The sequence below is a fragment of the Tursiops truncatus genome, chromosome 11 (genome assembly GCF_011762595.2).
Source record: "Tursiops truncatus isolate mTurTru1 chromosome 11, mTurTru1.mat.Y, whole genome shotgun sequence".
In the NCBI taxonomy this organism is placed as follows: Eukaryota; Metazoa; Chordata; class Mammalia; order Artiodactyla; family Delphinidae; genus Tursiops; species Tursiops truncatus.
In genome coordinates this window covers 100,191,201-100,209,946 of record NC_047044.1, presented here as the reverse complement: position 1 = coordinate 100,209,946, position 18,746 = coordinate 100,191,201, and the positions used below count along the sequence as shown (strand labels likewise).

At 39.9% G+C, this 18,746-nt stretch overlaps 1 protein-coding gene across 12 annotated transcripts in view; it reads right to left on the bottom strand.

The window, feature by feature from the left end:
• Positions 1 to 18,746, bottom strand: part of ERC1 (ELKS/RAB6-interacting/CAST family member 1) — a 390,663-nt gene that overhangs the window by 268,521 nt on the left and 103,396 nt on the right. For all 12 annotated transcript variants that reach the window (XM_073789251.1, XM_073789255.1, XM_073789254.1 and 9 more), the window contains 2 exons: positions 15,806 to 15,973; positions 4,294 to 4,461 (listed from right to left, as the gene is read on the bottom strand). In XM_073789251.1, coding sequence (XP_073645352.1) covers positions 4,294 to 4,461; positions 15,806 to 15,973 — 336 coding nt within the window. The remainder of the gene's footprint in view (positions 1 to 4,293; positions 4,462 to 15,805; positions 15,974 to 18,746) is intronic.

Below are 18,746 nucleotides of genomic sequence, written 5' to 3'. Positions count from 1 at the left end.
CCTACCGTAAGCTACAGACTTCAGTTAATAATAATGTACCAATATCGGTTCATCAATTTTAACAAATGTACCACACCAATGCAAGACGTTAATAAGGGGAAACTGTGGGCAGGAAATAAATGGGAAAATGCCCTAAAAATAAAGCCTGTTAATTTAAGAAGAAGAAGAAGAAGAAAGCAATAGAGGGTATCTCAAAGGCATAGGGAAGGGAAGAGCCCAGCGGAAGGTGCTCGGCTGGGGGTTGTAGTTAACGTGGGACAAAACCAGGTGACAAGCAAGGAGGAAGGGGGAAGGGCCGCACCACAGCACACAGAGCACTCGTGTGGCCAGGGAGGGGCTGCTGGTCCCATGCTCCTCTTGGGGAACTCACAGAGAGCCATTTGTTTGTGTTCTCCACACTCACGCATTCTTCAAGTCTTGGTAACTGGAACATTTCTCTCTCCCGGCTCAGAAATGATCAGTGGAAAAGGAACCAAAACAAGTACCTCATTATGTGTCAAGATTAACCAGGCAAAACTGTGGGCTGTTGACAACTGCTTCTCTTAATCGGCTGGTGCTCTAGCTTTAAAAGTTCCCAGGAGACAACCTGAAATCCAGAATCTTCTCAGAACAGAAAAGAGTGGGGGAAATTCTGAATACATCATCAAACAGTAAGAGCCTCAAGCCTTTGGAAAGAGCCCAAAGGCCAAAAGCAAGACCTGTAGAGCTCTGTCCACACTGGTGGGTAACCTGATGATTATCTAACAAATTCAGCATGTGTCTACCAGAGTTCCAGAAGAGTGAGAAACCTGGGGATTCGTCTGAGTTAGAACAACCTTTGATTATAGCTGAGTCACCTCCGTGTTCTTAATACAAGTAAGACCTGGGGTCTTTTCACTGTGTCTATTCATGTGATATATGTCGCCCTCCAGTGTGAAATGGAAGGATGCCCTTGTTCTGTGGGGAAGACAACTGTGGAAGAAGGAGCTATGAGTACGGAGAGAGCCACCTAGAATGCCCCCTCCAAACCCGTCAGCAGAAGGCCTCTTCCTGGGGGCCTCTAAGAGACCCTGAATGCTGCAGAAACCCCAGAGGCTTGGGATCTGGGACCTTCCAGGAACTCAAGATCTCTCTTGCTGAGGTCCTTTCCATCATCACATGGACCAAAGTCTTCACCAAAGCCTTTGTGCTTCTCACTGTCTTCCTTACCAGGAAGCTCCACGCGCCAACCAACTATCTCACTGGCTCCCTGGCCAAGACCAATCTTCTTGGCTTTCATCTTGGTCATAGCCATCTGCATCACATATACCATCACCCACACCTGGAACTTTGGCCAAATCCTATGTGACATCTGGCTGTCCTCTGGAATCACGTGCTGTGTGCATCTCTGCATCACTGCTGTGGACGGGTACTGGCCGTCACCAACATCCTGTAGTACAATGAACGCCAGATACGCGGCCTCCACAGCCACCATCGTCTGGGCCGTTTCATCTCCATCCTGTCGCTCTTCTCCCAGATCTCCTACATGATCTACTCCACAGATGGTGCCTTCTACATCCTGTCCGTGTGGCTCATCACCTTTCACACGGCCTCCTGAAGCCACCATATCACCACAGCCCAGCTCATCAGAGTTCACTCTACTCCCTCAACCCCCAGTCTCGCACTCAGCCAGCTCCCCTCTGTCAACCACCTGAAAATCAAGCTTTTGCTCATAGAATCCTGGAGCAAGAGGATGTCTGCACCTCAAGAAAGGAAAGCCGTAATACGAATAATTATAGCTCTCTTGAGAACCTTTAACTGCCTCTAAACTTACTGTGTCTTTTTGTTTATTTTTTGTGGATCCAAAAATTAAAGTTATTTCTATTTTATCAGCAAACAATGGTCCAGGAAACACATCACGAACGTTGAGTCTCATGATGTTAGTACAGTAACTTCTACAACAAAATAAGCAGGCAGAAAATAAAGGCTCTAAGCACTGAAAATGACAGTTCTAGAGGCATTATCTTAAAAGAAGCAGTAACAATCTAAACCAGTTTTGAAAGTAACTGTGCTACCTATTTGATAACTGTTTTAAGACGAATCAAAGTCTATAACATGACAAATTAGTGAGGCAGCTAGTGTACTAAAAAGAGCACAATTACCGGCCCTCTAGAGCCTACTCCACTGGCCTTCCACAGCGAAAGGCAAAGAGACTAGACAAAGCATAATACGTGTTATGTTTATATGATGTCCTGTAGTGTCACAAAGCCTGAACACATACCACTGTCTAATCCTCCCAACAGGGAAGTTGTTGTCATGGGAAAAGCTGCATTTTGGAATAAGACCAACCTTGTGACAAAACCTGAAGCTACCACTGTTTTAGCTAAACCGATTTGTACAGATTTGAACCTCCCTTATTATGTAATATGTCTGGGACTTTGTTGGTTTGGGGCTTGTTTTTGTTTTGGGGGCAGGAAAGGGGAGCATGCGAGAACGGATACCAAGGTGTAAAAGTGTTTTATTAGTGAGTACTGAAATAACTTAATGGATCAGGACTAACACTTTTCTATTTCCTTTAAGAAATGGGAGAAGATAGTTCAGAGTATATTTTGTGAAAATTCTGTTTTAGCTGTATCTCTAAGCATGTATACCATACGTTAATACAGATTAATGTAAAATATATTTCTTATTATGTGTCATGGCCTAAAAATTTAGCCACTGATTATAACAGAGCAATCAAGATCTAAAATCCACTAGCAGAAAGTTGCAAGGATTAAACAAGATTACAGATATAAAGGGGCTAACGTAAGTGCTGCCACTCTATTTTTACAAACTATGATTATTCCAGGATGATGAGGTGTTATTTCTAACTTCAAACCCCTGTTCACAGTAATGAAAAACTTTTTTTAATGTTTATCTAGTTAAAAATAAGATGTGCATTACTTTCAAACAACCTTTGGGTTCTAACCAATGTACTTGTGACTTGGCAAAATCCACCAACACACGAACGCACATCCTTTCACCCAGCAATGCTACTTTAAGTAATTTACCTAGAAATATACTTCACTTATGAATAAACCAAACATGCCCATTTTTAAAACGCAGCATCATTTTACATAACAGCAGAAACTTTAAGCAGACAGTCCACCAGTGGAAACCTTGTAATAAACCACAGCACATCCGCACAGTGCTGTTGGTAACAATGAAGAAGCCCCGGAAGAAGTTTCAAAATACATTAATGGGAAAAAAAGGAAAGCAAAGGGAAATAAAGGAATGGTAACATCTGTGTTTAGAGAAACATTTTTGCTTTATATGGACTGTGCATAAAATGTTCATGGAAGAACACAGAAAGAGGTAAACAGAAAAAAACAGAATACGTATCTGCCTGTGTATATGTAAACTGTGCCTGGAAGTGTATACAAGAAACCGGTAAGGGGAAGTGAGCAGTGGGGGGGTAAGGTGAGAAGAACATATGTATAAAAATGTAAAACAAAGTAGCATCCACTAACAAGATACTACAGTCACTTACCTAGAGTGATCAAATTTTTATGTTTACTCATTGAAAGCAAATGAAAACCAAATTAATAGAGGACAACTATTGAACATGGTCCTCTGTACACAAAAGAAAAGCTGAATTTGAGGTTTAGCAAAGAGAGTTTTATTCCTGGGCTATTGTTAGAGGTTAAAAATAAACTGGGACAATGTCAAATATTTCTGATCTATCCCCTCAGTGGAGAAGAAAAATAAATACCAGTGTCTACTATAACTATTATCTCAAAGGTACCCTTTAATTTAGCTAAAAGGGGGAGGGGAAGACAATTATTAGTACTTTCCTTATTTATTACAGTGTTAGCCTCTTTCCAGTTATGATTAAGGTAAAATAGGAAAGAAAGTCTTCCTTTCCTTGACGTATGTAGATTAGATGTCATTATAGTAGCATGTGTTTCTATTCAAAATTGCAGTCTTGCAAGAATCCCGGCCCACGTGCTACACTAATTCATGGTCCTACAGCTGCCGTATGAGACAGAAGATTCGGAGAGGCAGAAGAATGCCCATGCAAATACTCTGGCAATTCACAAGGCCCTCTTCAGAGACAGCAGCATGGAAAATACTACTGAAGATATCAAACAGTGTTTACTTCGAAAGTTTGAAAACTGAACGTACAGAACAGTTTTCACAATCTACCACCTGCAGCAATGGTTTCAATTATGACCTGCAAAAATATAAACAGAGGAATGAGAGAGAAACTCTGACAGCACTTAGGTACAACTCAGTGGTAGGAATGAGGACGTGGGTCTGATGCGGGGCCCTGGGCTCAGAACACCTACACCTCACCTTCTTCTGAAGGACATTAACTTTCCGCTCCTTCACATCCAGCATGTCCTTGAGGTCATGGATCTCTCCAGCTTGTGTCCCCTTCTCCTCAGCCATGTCCTGGATTTGTTTTGTCTTCTTATTCAGCATGGTTTCCTTCTCTTCCAAACGCAACCGCAGAGCATCCACCTAATATAACATTTTTACAAATGATTAATTGAAAAGGAACGTAATTCCTTCCAAACAGATGAGTACAGTTGCCTAAATGATACTTTTATAGTAAACTTTCATTAGAATCAAATAAAATACCACTCTAAATACAACTGTGACTATTTAGACATGAAACCCTAAAATTTTGTGAGCACTTCCATAATAAAATAAAATTTACATCCGTTAAATTAAGGTGTAATCAAAATAAATAGATCTGAATAAAGGGGGTAAAATTGGAGAATTTACATAAAGGGGTTGAGCTTTGCTACGTCTATAAAGTGGTATAATCTATTATGTTTCTCAAATTTTAGAATCACATGGAGGATTTAAACAGAGTGCCAGGCCAAGCCACAAGTTTCTAATTTGGCAGGGTTGGGGCTCAAGAATCAGTATTTCTAACAAGTTCCCAAGTGATGCTACACTACTTTAGAAAATCCAAAATTAGAAAGAAAACAGTAAGCGTCACCAAACATGACACCTGCTGTATCAGAGAATACAATCTAGCTGCAGCTGACAATCCCATAATGCACTTAGAGATCTGTAAGGCAAAGCAAGGTCTACTTTCAGATGTCAAGACTAGTCAGCTAAAGCTTGGTATCCAGGTACCTTTATCACCAAAGTTTAATACCATCCATTAGATATAACTTTAAAATAATCAGAAATCTAATATAAGTACTTATTTTTTCTTCCAGTTTTGAGATATATCTGACATACAGCACTGTGTAAGTTTAAAGTGTACAGCGTAATTACTTGACTTCCATGCATCATGAAGTGATCATCACAGAAAGTTTTGTGAACATACATTGTCTCATACAGATACAAAATTAAAGAAATAGAAAACAACCTTTTCCTCATGACGAGAACTCTTAGGATTTTCTCCCTTAATGACTTTCACATACAACACACAGCCGTGCTTATTATCTTTCTCCTGTTGTGCACTGCACCCCTAGTACTTTTTTGTGTGTGTGTGTGTGCGGTATGCGGGCCTCTCGCTGCTGTGGCCTCCCCGTCGTCGTGGAGCACAGGCTCCGGATGTGCAGGCTCAGCGGCCACGGCTCACGGGCCCGGCCGCTCCGCGGCACGCGGGATCCTCCCAGACCGGGGCATGAACCCGTGTCCCCTGCATTGGCAGGCGGACTCTCAACCACTGCGCCACCAGGGAAGCCCCCTAGTGCTTATTTACCTGATATCTGGGCGTTTGTACCTTTTGACTGTCTTCATCCAATCTTCCCTCCCCTGATTCCTCACCTCTGGTAACCACATATCTGGTCTCTTGTTCTGAGTCTGTTTGTTTGTTTTTCAAGTATAACTGACCTACAGCCCTATGTTACTTCCTGAAACACAGCAGTGTAAGTTGATGTTACTATACATCTCAAAAAGTCTATTACAATACGTCACCACACAATAATATTCCACAGTTACTGACTGTATTCCCCACACTGTACATTCCATCCCCTTGACTCATTTATTTTGTAACTGTAAGTCTGTCCCTCTTAATCTCCCTCACCTATTTCTTTTCTCTCCCCATCCTCCTCTCCTCTGGCAACTACCTGTTTGTTCTCTATATCTATAATTCTGTTTCAGTTTTGCTATGTTTGTTCATTTGCTTTTTTAGATCCCACATATATGCAAAATCACACAGTATTTGGCTTTCTCTGTCTGGCTTACTTCACTTAGCACAATGTCCTCAAGGCCCATCCATGTTGTCACAAACAGCAGGATTTCCTTCTTTCTCATGGCTGAATAATAATATACACAGACACAGACAACATCTTCTTTATCCATTCATCCACTGATGGACACTTAGGTTGCTTCCATATCTTGGTTCATTAATGCTGTAATGAACATAGGGGTGTATGTATCTCTTATAATTAGTGTTTTTGTTTTCTTCAGATAAATACCCCAGAGTGAACTGCTGGATCATACAGCAGTTCTACTTTTAATTTTTTGAGGAATCTCCATACTGTTTTCCATAGTGGCTGCACCAACTCACATTCCTACCAACAGTGCACAAGGGTTCCCTTCTCTCCACAGACCACAGGCTCACCAACACTTGTTATTTGTGGTCTTTTGGATAATAGCCACTCTGACAGGTGTGAGGTGATATCTCATTGTAGTTTTGATTTGCATTTCCCTGATGATTAGTGATGTTGAGCATCTTTTCACGTGCCTGTTGGCCACCTGTGTGTCTTCTTTGGAAAAATGTCTACTCAGATGCTCTGTCCATTCTTTAATCAAGTTTTTTTTTTTTTATGTTGAACTGTATGAGTTCTTTGTATATTCTGGATGTTAACCCCTTACTGAATATATTATCTGCAAATATCTTCTCCAATTCAGTAGGTGGTCTTTTTGTTTTGTTAATAGTTTCCTTTGCTGTGCAAAAACTTTGTAGTTTGATGTGGTCCCACTTGTTTAGTTTTGCCTGCTTCCCTTGCCTGAGGAGACATATCCAAAAAAAATTACTAAGACCGATGTTGAAGAGGGTACTGCCTATATTTTCTTCTAGAAGTTTTATGGTTTCAGGTCTCACATTTAAGTCTTTAATCCATTTTGGTTTTTCAGTTATTTTTTTTAATTAATTTATTTATTTTTGACTGCGTTGGGTCTTCGTTGCTGCACGTGGGCTTTCTCTAGTTGCGGCGAGCGAGGGCTACTCTTTGTTGTGGTGTGCGGGTTTCTTATTGTGGTAGCTTCTCTCGTTGTGGAGCACGCGCTCTAGGCACACAGGCTTCAGCAGTTGTGGCACGTGGGCTCTAGAGCGCAGGCTCAGTAGTTGTGGTACACAGGCTTAGCTGCTCTGTGGCATGTGGGATCTTCCTGGACCAAGGCTCAAACCCGTGTCCCCTGCATTGGCAGGTGGATTCTTAACCACTGTGCCACCAAGAAAGTCCTTTTAATCCATTTTGAACTTGTTTTTGTGCATGGTGTGAGAGAGCAGTCCAGTTTCATTATTTTTCATGTAGCCGCCCAGTTTTCCCAACACCGTTTGTTGAAGAAGCTGTCTTTTCCCCACTGTATATTCTTGGCCCTTTGTCATAGATTAATTGCCCATAGAAATGTGGATGCGTTTCTGGGCTCTCTATTATATGCCATTGATCCAAGTATACATTTTTGTGCCAGTACCATACTGTTTTGATTACTATGGCTTTATAATATAGTTTGAAATCAGGCAGCATGATACCTCCAGCTTTGTTCTTCTCTCAAGACTGTTTGGCTATTTAGGGCCTTCTGCGTTTCCATACAAACTTTAGAATTATTCTAGTTCTACGAAGAATGCCATTGGCATTTTGTACTTATTTTAAAATCTATTCACAGCAAATTTCATTAAACATACTCACACACCAAATTCTTTTGTTTTTTTGCTTTCCCACTAAGGATTTATAATTCAGCAAATAGTTACACATTTGATTACAGAAAAACAGGGAGGTGGGTTTCTTTCTGTTCAACAAAAATATAACATGAGTCATACATGCAAGCCACTTGTGAAATTTTTAATTTTCTAGCAGCCATATTAAAAAGTGATAAAGGAAGAGGTAAAATTAATTTTAATAATATATTTTACTTAATCTAATATATATACACATTATTGTCATTTCAAACCTATAGTCTATATAAAAAACTATTAATAAGCTATTTTACATTTGTTTTGTACTAAGTCTTCAAAGCCCAATGCATACTGTAGTTGACACTTGTGTCACATCTCAATTTGGACTTGCCATGTTTCAAGTGCTCAACAGCCACGTGTGGCTGGTGGCTACCACACTGACAGCGCACATCTAAGATAACAAGTATGTTTCTACAAAATATCTTTAAACTTGAACTTGTACTATATTATTTTTCCTGTCTGAATGTAGAATAACCCACAAAGAAAAAATAGGTCAGACTTCCCTGGTGGCACAGTGGTTAAGAATCCGCCTGCCAATGCAGGGGACATGGGCTCGAGCCCTGGTCCAGGAAATTCCCACATGCCGCAGAGCAACTAAGCCCGTGTGCCACAACTACTGAGCCTGCGCTCTAGAGCCTGCAAGCCACAGCTACTGAGCCTGTGTGCCACAACTACTGAAGCCTGTGTGCCTAGAGCCCGTGGTCCGCAACGAGAAGCCACTGCAATAAGAAGCCTGTGCACCACAACAAAGTAGCCCCCGCTCGCCACAACTAGAGAAAGCCCACGTGCAGCAACAAAGACCCAACGCAGCCCAACAATTAATTAATTAATTAATTTAAAAAATAGGTAATATGGGTAATGACTCACAGAGAGAATACCAAAGCATCAGGAAATATTATTATTACATTATATCATAACTGTATTATTACATCAATAACATATTGAAACTATATTATATCAAAACAATAAGGTATCTGAGAACCAGTACTGTATGTTCAGTGGCACTTACTGCTCACTAAGTATTGTGGAAAATTTCCTAGGAGACCAGTCTCATTTGAGACCGATATAGATAAGCCATCATGTACTTACAGATTACGTTGGACCATGCTGGAGAGGAAAAACATGTAAATAAACAACATTTCATTCTGCTAAACTGTATTTCTCTCAACCACTTCAATGCCACCAGTCTCACCAAGCCAGAAATTGGGGAAGCCGTCTTTTCAGGTCCCATTTATACTTCGTCAGCACAAGTTCCACTGCCCCCTCAATAAACATTCTTGCACCTCTAATTTTCCTCTATTCTACTTTAATTAATGATACAGGGTAAACCTTATTACGTTCTGGAAAGGTCCACCTAAGAACTTTCAAACTCTGAAAATCTTATTTCTGAAACACGGTTCTTTCCTTTCTTCTATGCCTACTAAATCTACTCTTTGTCCAAAGTATAACCTCTGATCTATCATCCCTAACTTTTTGTTATTCACCTCCATTCTGGTTTTGTTTTTCTCCCAGCCTGAACAATCATTTCAAATACAGCCTCACATCATCTTTTTTTTTCCAGTCATGTTTATTTTTACAAACCGTTACTTCTGTATTAAACAGTTTTCTTCATTCTACCCTCAGACTTCTGAACCTTCCTGCACGTGGTCATGCATATGCTTGCCAACCACATACACAGTATATCAGAAGTCCTCAGAATTCTATTCTCAAGCATCGTATTTCCTTCCCTTGTATTTTCCCTGTGGAAAATTTCAATTTCCCATGGTAACCGGCAAAACTGGTACTTTGAGAAGAAAGCAGACCGAAGATCTCAAAGCTAAAAATAAGTGATAGAGCATGGATTTAAGATTAAATGGTCTGTCTTCAGATCCTAAGCTCTTAACCACTAATTCTGTAAGATTTCATATATGTAAAATTCTACAAAATGCAAACTAATTTCAGTAACAGAAAGCAGACCAAGGGTTGCCTGGATATGAGGGAGGAAGTGGGCAGGAGTGAAGAATATCAGGGAGAGGCAGAAGAAAGGGGTTACAAAGAGGTACAAGAAAACTCTGGGGACAGTGTTCTTTATCTTGACTGTGCCATTGGTTTCAGAGGTGTGTGTCAAAACTTACCAAATTGTACATTTTGAATATATGCAGTTTATTGGATGTCAATAAATTTGATTTTTTAAAGTCAGCAAAATTAGAAAGCACGGTATTAGAACAGGAATAAACCAACAGACGTTTGCCACAGAAATGCGAGCCCAGACACACACACTCACACCATGTAGTGACCCATACACGTATAAACAGAGGTGACACTGTAACCAGTGAGGAAAGGACAGAGTATCCGATAAACTGTTTTTAGACAACTGGCTACCCATGCTGAGGGAGGAGGGAAGAACCCTGACTCACATCATACACAAAAATGAATTCTCGATGAATCAAAGCTTTATATATAAAACGCAAATCTTTAAAACTTTTAGAAAGAAAGATACTTTTTAAGTATCTTTTAAGACAGGGCAGCATGGAAGGATTTTTTTTTTTTTTTTAAGACCCAGAAAGGATACATCATAAAGAAAAAATACTGGTAAGGCCAACTACGTTAAAATTAAAAACTCCTACACGTCATTTACCATATTAAAATGTTTCAGTATTTTACCTATATTTTAAGTGCCTGAAATGGTTCTTAGTAAAAATACTACTAAGGAAAATAGAGGCATATTTATACTAGCTTTTTAATTTTTTAATTTATTTTATTTATTTTTATTTTTGGCTGTGTTGGGTCTTCACTGTTGTGCATGGGCTTTCTCTAGTTACGGCGAGCAGGGGCTGCTCTTCGTTGCAGTGTGCGGGCTTTTCATTGTAGTGGCTTCTCTTGTTGCAGAGCATGGGCTCCAGGCGCACGGGATTCAGCAGTTGTGGCACACAGGCTCAGGAGCTGTGGCTCGCGAGCTCTAGAGCGCAGGCTCAGTAGTTGTGGTGCACGGACTTTGTTGCTCCGCGGCATGTGGGATCTTCCCGGACCAGGGATCGAACCCGTGTCCCCTGCATCGGCAGGCGGATTCTTAACCACTGCGCCACCAGGGAAGCCCTACTAAGTGATCTTTTCAATTCAAATCACCTGTGTACACTTTTTCTTGGTCTGCTTTTTCATGCAATGCAGAATTTAAATGGGCTGGTCTGGAGATCTGAGATAAAAATAACCACAAAAACCACTTTGCTACTACTAGATTAACTGCTCTGAATTCTACACTGATCTTTTGGTTTGGTGTGAACTAAATTCAGAGTATAATTTTGTGTGAGGTCCGTATTTTGCAAACCACAAAAAACGTATTCAGGAAAACCCCTCAGAGACTAGTAGGACACACAGTCATCACCCTAACACCATTCTTGGCAGGAGGAATAAGACTTTGTTTATTCACATCAACTGAGCTGGAGGCACAGCATCTAACCAGCTTGCCAAGCACCAAGGTCTGTGGCAAACAGGTTATGCCAACTTCAACAAAATCAGAAGGTTTTTCCTCCACAAGACTTTCTCTACCAATGACATGAACAGAAAAATGGCTACATTGCTGTTTTGGCCTTTTACCTCTGATCACAAAAGTATTCGTTATCTCAACCCACCTTAACCTTCTTTTGTTTTACATCAATAAACAGATCTACCTAAGAGCACATTAGCACTAGTAACTGCATGCCAGTAACAATGGCATGTTTCCTATAATTCCTCTTTTGCAATTATATGACTCACTGCCTTTCTAACTCTCTGACCACACCTCTTCAGTTTTCTTCACTGGATCCTCTGTCATTTCCCCCTCTTTACATCTCACTCTATACAACCTTCCTCTGGAGAAACCAATTCATCCCTAAGGCTTTAGCCACTACCCCCATAATGACAGCTTCCGAATATTTATTCCTAGCCTGTTCCTAGCCCCAACCAGTTCTAAAAACCTGAGATTCTAACAAAAGTTTCTGCTTTCACTGAATATCTAGTTTAGAATGAGTTTTTTTAAAAAAAATCTTTCCTTTTTAAGGACCTTTAAAGATCACCTAATGTGGTCAAACATAAATGTAAGTTAAATCTGAGTACTGTCTATTATATTATTTTCTGCATTTTTCCTGTATTTCATAAATTTTTTTAAAAATTTATGTATTTATTTATTTGGCTGTGTTGGGTCTTCGTTGCTGCGTGTGGGCTTTTTTTAGTTGTGGTGAGCTGGGGTTACTCTTAGTTGCGGTACGCGGGCTTCTCATTGCGGTGGCTTCTCTTGTTGCAAAGCATGGGCTCTAGGCGCACGGGCTTCAGTAGTTGTGGCACATGGGCTCAGTAGCTGTGGCTCGCAGGCTCTAGAGCACAGGCTCAGTAGCTGTGGCGCACGGGTCTAGCTGCTCTGCGGCATGTGGGATCTTCCTAGACCAGGGCTCGAACCTGTGTCCCCTGATTTGGCAGGCGGATTCTTAACCACTGCGCCACCAGGGAAGTCCCCATAAATTTTTAAAAAATTAAATAATCTAAACTACTCCTAATTTTAAAACTGAGGAAATCAAAGCCAAAACTAAGTGACTTGCCCAAGATCACTAAGTATAATTTCCTATCAACACATCTCCCACTGTTCCCATCCAGAAAGGAGGACGAATGAAGGGCGTTGGGTCATGAGACTGAGAGTGTACACAAGCAGACTTTTTTAAAAGGCTATTTCAACAAACTGCACTGAGTTCTGTTTGACATTCCAACAAAAGGTTGAAGAGCTCAGAGAAACTTGCAAAAGGCCACAGGCAGAGATGTGTCATTCAACAGTGCACAGTTTATCTGTACAAAGGGAGGGGGGCTACAAAGTTGTCATCTAAAAAAACCAGTGGCGGTATTTTAAACCCATTGATATTTAATATTCACCTCCAAATTCAGATAAGAACTTCATAATTAAAAACTCTATTCTAGCCACATTAAACATCTATTCTAACCTTAGGAAGTTGGTATTATTATTATTCTCAGTGACAGATGAGAAAATGGAGGATTACAGAGGTAAAATAACTCATCCAAGGTCACATAACTAATAAATGTAGAAGGCTATTTCAAGCCTAGGTCTGACTCCAAAGCCCATGCTTTGACCACAGTGCTACTAAATCCAGACTACCTCTGTGAAGGTCAACAGATTAAAGGAGATGTTCATAAAACAGGAGCAATTCCATAGATACTGTATACTGCCCAACACGAAAGGACCTCATACCATGGACCCTGAACAGGAAAAAAAACAGGCCTTTTCCCACATCCTGTTTTTCCTTAAAGAATTTTAAAATTAAAAAAAAAAAAAAAACTCCTGAATCCATGTTCTTTTTCATATGTGCTTAATTTAGTGATTTGAGAGCTGGATGAAAGTCTAGGGTAGCTTCAGAGAGGAGGATGAGACCAATTAAGAGCAATTATAGGGGGCTTCCCTGGTGGCGCAGTGGTTAAGAATCCGCCTGCCAATGCAGGGGACACAGGATCAAGCCCTGGTCCGGGAAGATCCCACACGCCGCGGAGCAACTAAGCCCGTGTGCCACAACTACTGAGCCTGCATTCTAGAGCCTGTGAGCCACAACTAATGAGCCCACGTGCCACAACTACTGAAGCCTGCAAGCCTAGAGCCTGTGCTCTGAAACAAGAGAAGCCACTGCAGTGAGAAGCCCGTGCACCACAACAAAGAGTAGCCTCCGCTCGCCGCCAACTAGAGAAGGCCCGCGCGCAGCAACGAAGACCTAATGCAGCCAAAAATAAATAAATAAAATAAATTTATTTTTTTAAAAAAAGAGCAATTATAGGAACAGAAATATAGCAATTATAGAAAAAGGTGAGAACTTTCAGAGAGCTGGTTCGAACTGTCTTTTATGGGATCCAACAGGAGAAAGCTGCTTTGGAGAAAGTGAGCCTTGCCAAGTGTCCCCAGAGTAATTTAAGAAGAAAAAGCAGATCCTGATAGACAGGCACATAACATTCATAGAGTCACCCCCAATTCAAAGGAAGTTAGCTTTCCTACTGTTATCTTTTAGAATGAGACCCTTATATTGGAGCAGTTGTCCTAAAAACTTACAAGGGTAATTACTGAAACTCAGTTAGTCCTAAAAACAAATATAAAAACCATCCAAGAATGACCACAAATACAGTCTTTGTTCTCTGTGGTACAAGAAACCAATCACAAGCCCATCTGTGTGAGACCTAGCTAATAAGAACACTATTTCAGAGGGTGGTACAAAGAGAAGGATGGATTGCCAAGGGGAAGAAGTCATCTATTAGACTGTGACAAGCTTTTAAGTGTTTGCATTATCATTAACCAACTGCCTGGTCCCCTGGTTCCCACACCTGCCACCTCCATCCAAAACTATCACAGCAGCAAACTTGGCAACGGGCTCACCTCCAAAACACTGGTGCCCTCTTTTGACCCTTTTGTAGTACTGCATGCACACCAGGCACCGATGTGAGAAACTCTAGTAAAGCCACAAGTTAATACATTTGCAGGTAACATTCTTCAGATAATTTTATATTTGCAACTCCCTGAATAAACCTTAATTTAGCTTGATAAAAATATTAAATAGCAGACCTTCTACATAAAATTTATGCCAATGAAAAGAAAAGCAGTAAGAATCTCTTACTGTTTTAACAGTTTACATGTATTAGCTGATAGTATTACAAGAATTAGAATGATGCCAATAACTGACAAAGACCTTACTATGTGCCAGGCACTAGGAGTGAATAAATTCGTTTAATGCTAACAACCTAATGAGGCAGGAACTCCTCTTCATCTTACAGATGTAAAACAAGGCGCAATGAACTTAAGTAATGTGCCCAGGACCCTGCACCTGGTAGCAAGTGGTAAAACTGAAGTTCACTCGGTAACTGTGAGGCCAGAGCCTTATTTATCCCAAAATAGCCCTCTGAGGTATCACGATAAGATGAAACGTGATCAAAATAGAAAAAGTATAATTTGTAAGGAAAATTATAAATATATCATCCAAATCTCTCATTTTCAACAAAATCCCAAACTGTAAAAAAATAAAATACTATATGAAACATTTTGGTCATTTTCCCATTCCTCCTCGCTTGAAGATTCTGAACTTCTGGGTCTGAGATGTTTTTATGCATTCTTTTTACTACCCATTCCTTTTTTCATTACACTATGCCTTTATTTACCTATTATCTTGTTCTTTAAAAGAAAAGAAAAAATTAATCCATACTATATGCTTTATTTTTCTTCTATACAGCAGAACTGCTTACCTATTCCTACCTAAATTCTCTATTTCACTGAGATCTTTAGAAAATATTTTCCTTAAGACAGCAAATCCAAATAGCATCATCAATTCCTTCTCATTGCAAATATGATAGATTCTCATCTGTCTGGAATTATTTAGTGTGTTCCTACCTCTAATCAAGGCTGGCAGACTAGATAATCTTCTAATATTTCTAAAAATGCTAACTTTATTTTCAAACAGGACATGAAGGCACGTGTCTAATAATCTGCAGTTCAAAACAAGATTTATCTCAAACATTTCTAGATTCCACAGTTTGCTTACTTAAAGCTATTCATAATACCAAAAATTAAGGACACTTAATAACCCAACACAGGCTGACCAAGCTCACTCCCATTCATGACTGAAAGATTTACCACGGGTGAGGACAAATGCTTTTACAACTATCTTTTCATTTCATATCATTAGTTTAAAGTCTACTTAGAAGCACAGACTTAGTCAAAGTCTGAAGTATCAAAAACATATATTAACTGCACTGGTTTAATTTGTTAGACACAAGAACAATAGAAACAAGATGGCTATAGTTTAGTACTATAACTGACCACATCGCTAAAGAATCCATCATAATATTATTCATAGCTCCCGTATCTCAACACAACAAGAAGTGCACAGGTAATACACGAGAAAAGGTGCCAAGGAATGGGCTCCGTGCAAATCCCACAACTCCTTTTACCTCGGTCTGCAGGATGGCAGCCCTCTGCTCCTTAGCAGTCAAGGACTCCTTCAGCACTTCAATGTGTTGCTTGCTGTCTGAGAACTGGTTGGTGAGTGTTTCTAGCTTTGTCTGTAGGGCTAGTAGTTCTGTGTCCTTTCTGGACAGCTCCTGCTTCACCTGACCAATCTAGAGAAGAAGAAAAAGCAGTATAAGGAAAAAAGAAATAAAACCACCACCTCTGATCTGGGTCTTTGACAGATCCACGTCAAGATATACAGCATTAACGTTATGACAGGACACAATTCATCTTTTTGCATCATGTAATCTTAGCTGACCCCCCCCCCAAAAAAACAAAGCTTATTCAACTAATAGCAAAATTTCCAGTTTTCATTTATTGTCTCCCCTAAACTTTTGAAATCCGTTAGAAAAGGAATGGAAGAAGAAAAATCCCAATTCACTTAGATGACTATGAGACAGTAGTAAGCATCTGAACATGACTAAAGCAGTTTTCATCTTATTAAGTCATAAGAAACTTCAAATCATACAGCAGGATTAGTGTAGATGGAATACAGAAAGAAAAAAGAAACTTCCTACTATTGCTATTTAAACTCAAAAGCTGCACATTTATTTTTTCATTGTTTTTTTTCATTCTCAAATGAAAGTGTACATAAAGTCCTTCTTAAAAAGCCACTTTAGTGTTATAAGGCGTTATAAACATGTGCTTTCTAAAAATTATGTAATTTTGAGGAGTTAGGGGTACTGACCTAAAAAAAAGATTCCACCTACAAAGTTATATTACCTACAACATGTCATATCAACTAAATGGATAAAAGTATATAACCTAAATAAAGAACGCATAAAATCTCATTCTGTAAGAATCTACATGTGTAATCAGATTTGAATTACTCTGACAGAGCAATCCATAAATCGATAGGTGCCGCTCACTCTCCCATAAATTTTTCTCATCTTAACTTAGAAAACGTTTAACATCAAACATCTCCTTTATATTTCTACTGTTTCTAAGAATTTTTACTCTTTTCTTCTTCTTTTTTTTTTTTCGGTACGCGGGCCTCATCGTTGTGGCCTCTCCCGTTGCGGAGCACAGGCTCTGGACGCGCAGGCTCAGCGGCCATGGCTCACGGGCCCAGCCACTCCGCGGCATGTGGGATCTTCCCGGACCGGGGCACGAACCCGTGTCCCCTGCATCGGCAGGCGGACTCTCAACCACTGCGCCACCAGGGGAGCCCTTACTCTTTTATTCTAAATGTAAGCCAAATTAACAGAAATCATATCTGTTTTTATATTATATCTACTGCCTAAGCAAGGTAGCTAGCTATACACTAAAATATAGACTCTTGGAAGTATAAATTTGACAAGAAGTCAGTAATCTCAGTATCACTGATGAAACAAAAAATACTTTTTAAGAAGTTGAATGTATCTAAAGTATTTTGACTGTAATAATCTTAGGCATAAGGGACAAAGTTTTTGTGAATAATTTCCCATGAGAAAGTATGAAATAAATTTTACTGTAATTAACATTACTTTTAAGGAGCACTAAAAATAAACTTATAATTTACTGTTCTGTTTCAGCAGGAAGACAAGCATTTTTCTCATATGCATGAAATCTCTACTTGCAAATATAATATTCATTCATTCAACAAACATTTTTGTGTGCTCACTGTATGCAAAATACTTGCAGCTGGTAAGGACGTCAGTGCAAGATAGCTGTAAACAGCAGCTACTTCCATCCTGTAACACAGATATGTACCCAGGAGCTGCCACATACTGTAATGGTGTAGCATCTTTCATGACATCCCTTTACCAACGTCCCACCCCTAACAAACAGAATGCACTAAAAACGCACTTGTGGTATGAATAAATAGTCAGGAGAAACGTTCAAAATGTTCTCACCTCATCAGCTAAAGAACTATGGCTTAAAGATTACTCAAATTTCCAGCTACCTCTGGACCATGTGATCAAAAATAACTATAAAATCTCAGTTTCCTCATCATCTGCATTACTAAATAATCCTGAAATAATGCTATACTGACCATAAAGACTGAGAAAACTGAAGAAAATATCCTAAATAGAAGAGTTTAGAAGCACAAATTTCCCTTAAAAGTTAGCAGCATAGGGCTTCCCTGGTGGCGCAGTGGTTGAGAGTCCACCTGCTGATGCAGGGGACGCGGGTTCGTGCCCCGGTCTGGGAAGATCCCGTATGCCGTGGAGCGGCTGGGCCCGTGAGCCATGGCCACTGAGCCTGCGCGTCCGGAGCCTGTGCTCCGCAATGGGAGAGGCCACAACAGTGAGAGGCCTGCGTAACGCAAAAAAAAAAAAAAAAAAAAAAAGTTAGGCGCATAAGGCTTTTGCAGTCAATCCCACGTGAGAACGAATGAGTGTGTCTTCTTGGGTAACTACCTCTCTAAGCCTTGGTTTCCTAATCAGTAAGATGGAGAAAGCAAACCAGTGCCGCTGTATCGCATACAGATTAAACCAAAAAAATGTATAGAATGTTCAGCCTGTTGTTCGACACAAAAATAAATTAATAATACTAGCTGAGGAAAAAAAAGTTATAGATCAACTTCTCCTCTAGACAATACATGGTTACAACAAACCAAACTGGACCCTTTTAGACAGAATATCTCACTTTTCTATCTATACTATAAAATGGTCCATAAATAGCAAACACTAAATTAGCACAAGTGGTTTTTTTTTTTCTTTTAATGCTGCATTCCAGTCTTATCCTACCGTAATTTTCAGAAGCAGTTATTTTCCTGACACTTGTGAGACAAATGTGTGCACAGCCTAGTATAGGGCAGTGGAGTGCAGAGCTTACCAGCACAGGTTCTGGAACCAAATGGCTTGTGTAAAACTCAAACTCTGCCTCTTACTAACTGTGTTTCCTGAGCACCACTGTGTTACCTCAGCTTCCTTATACATAAATTGGGTTGAGAATATA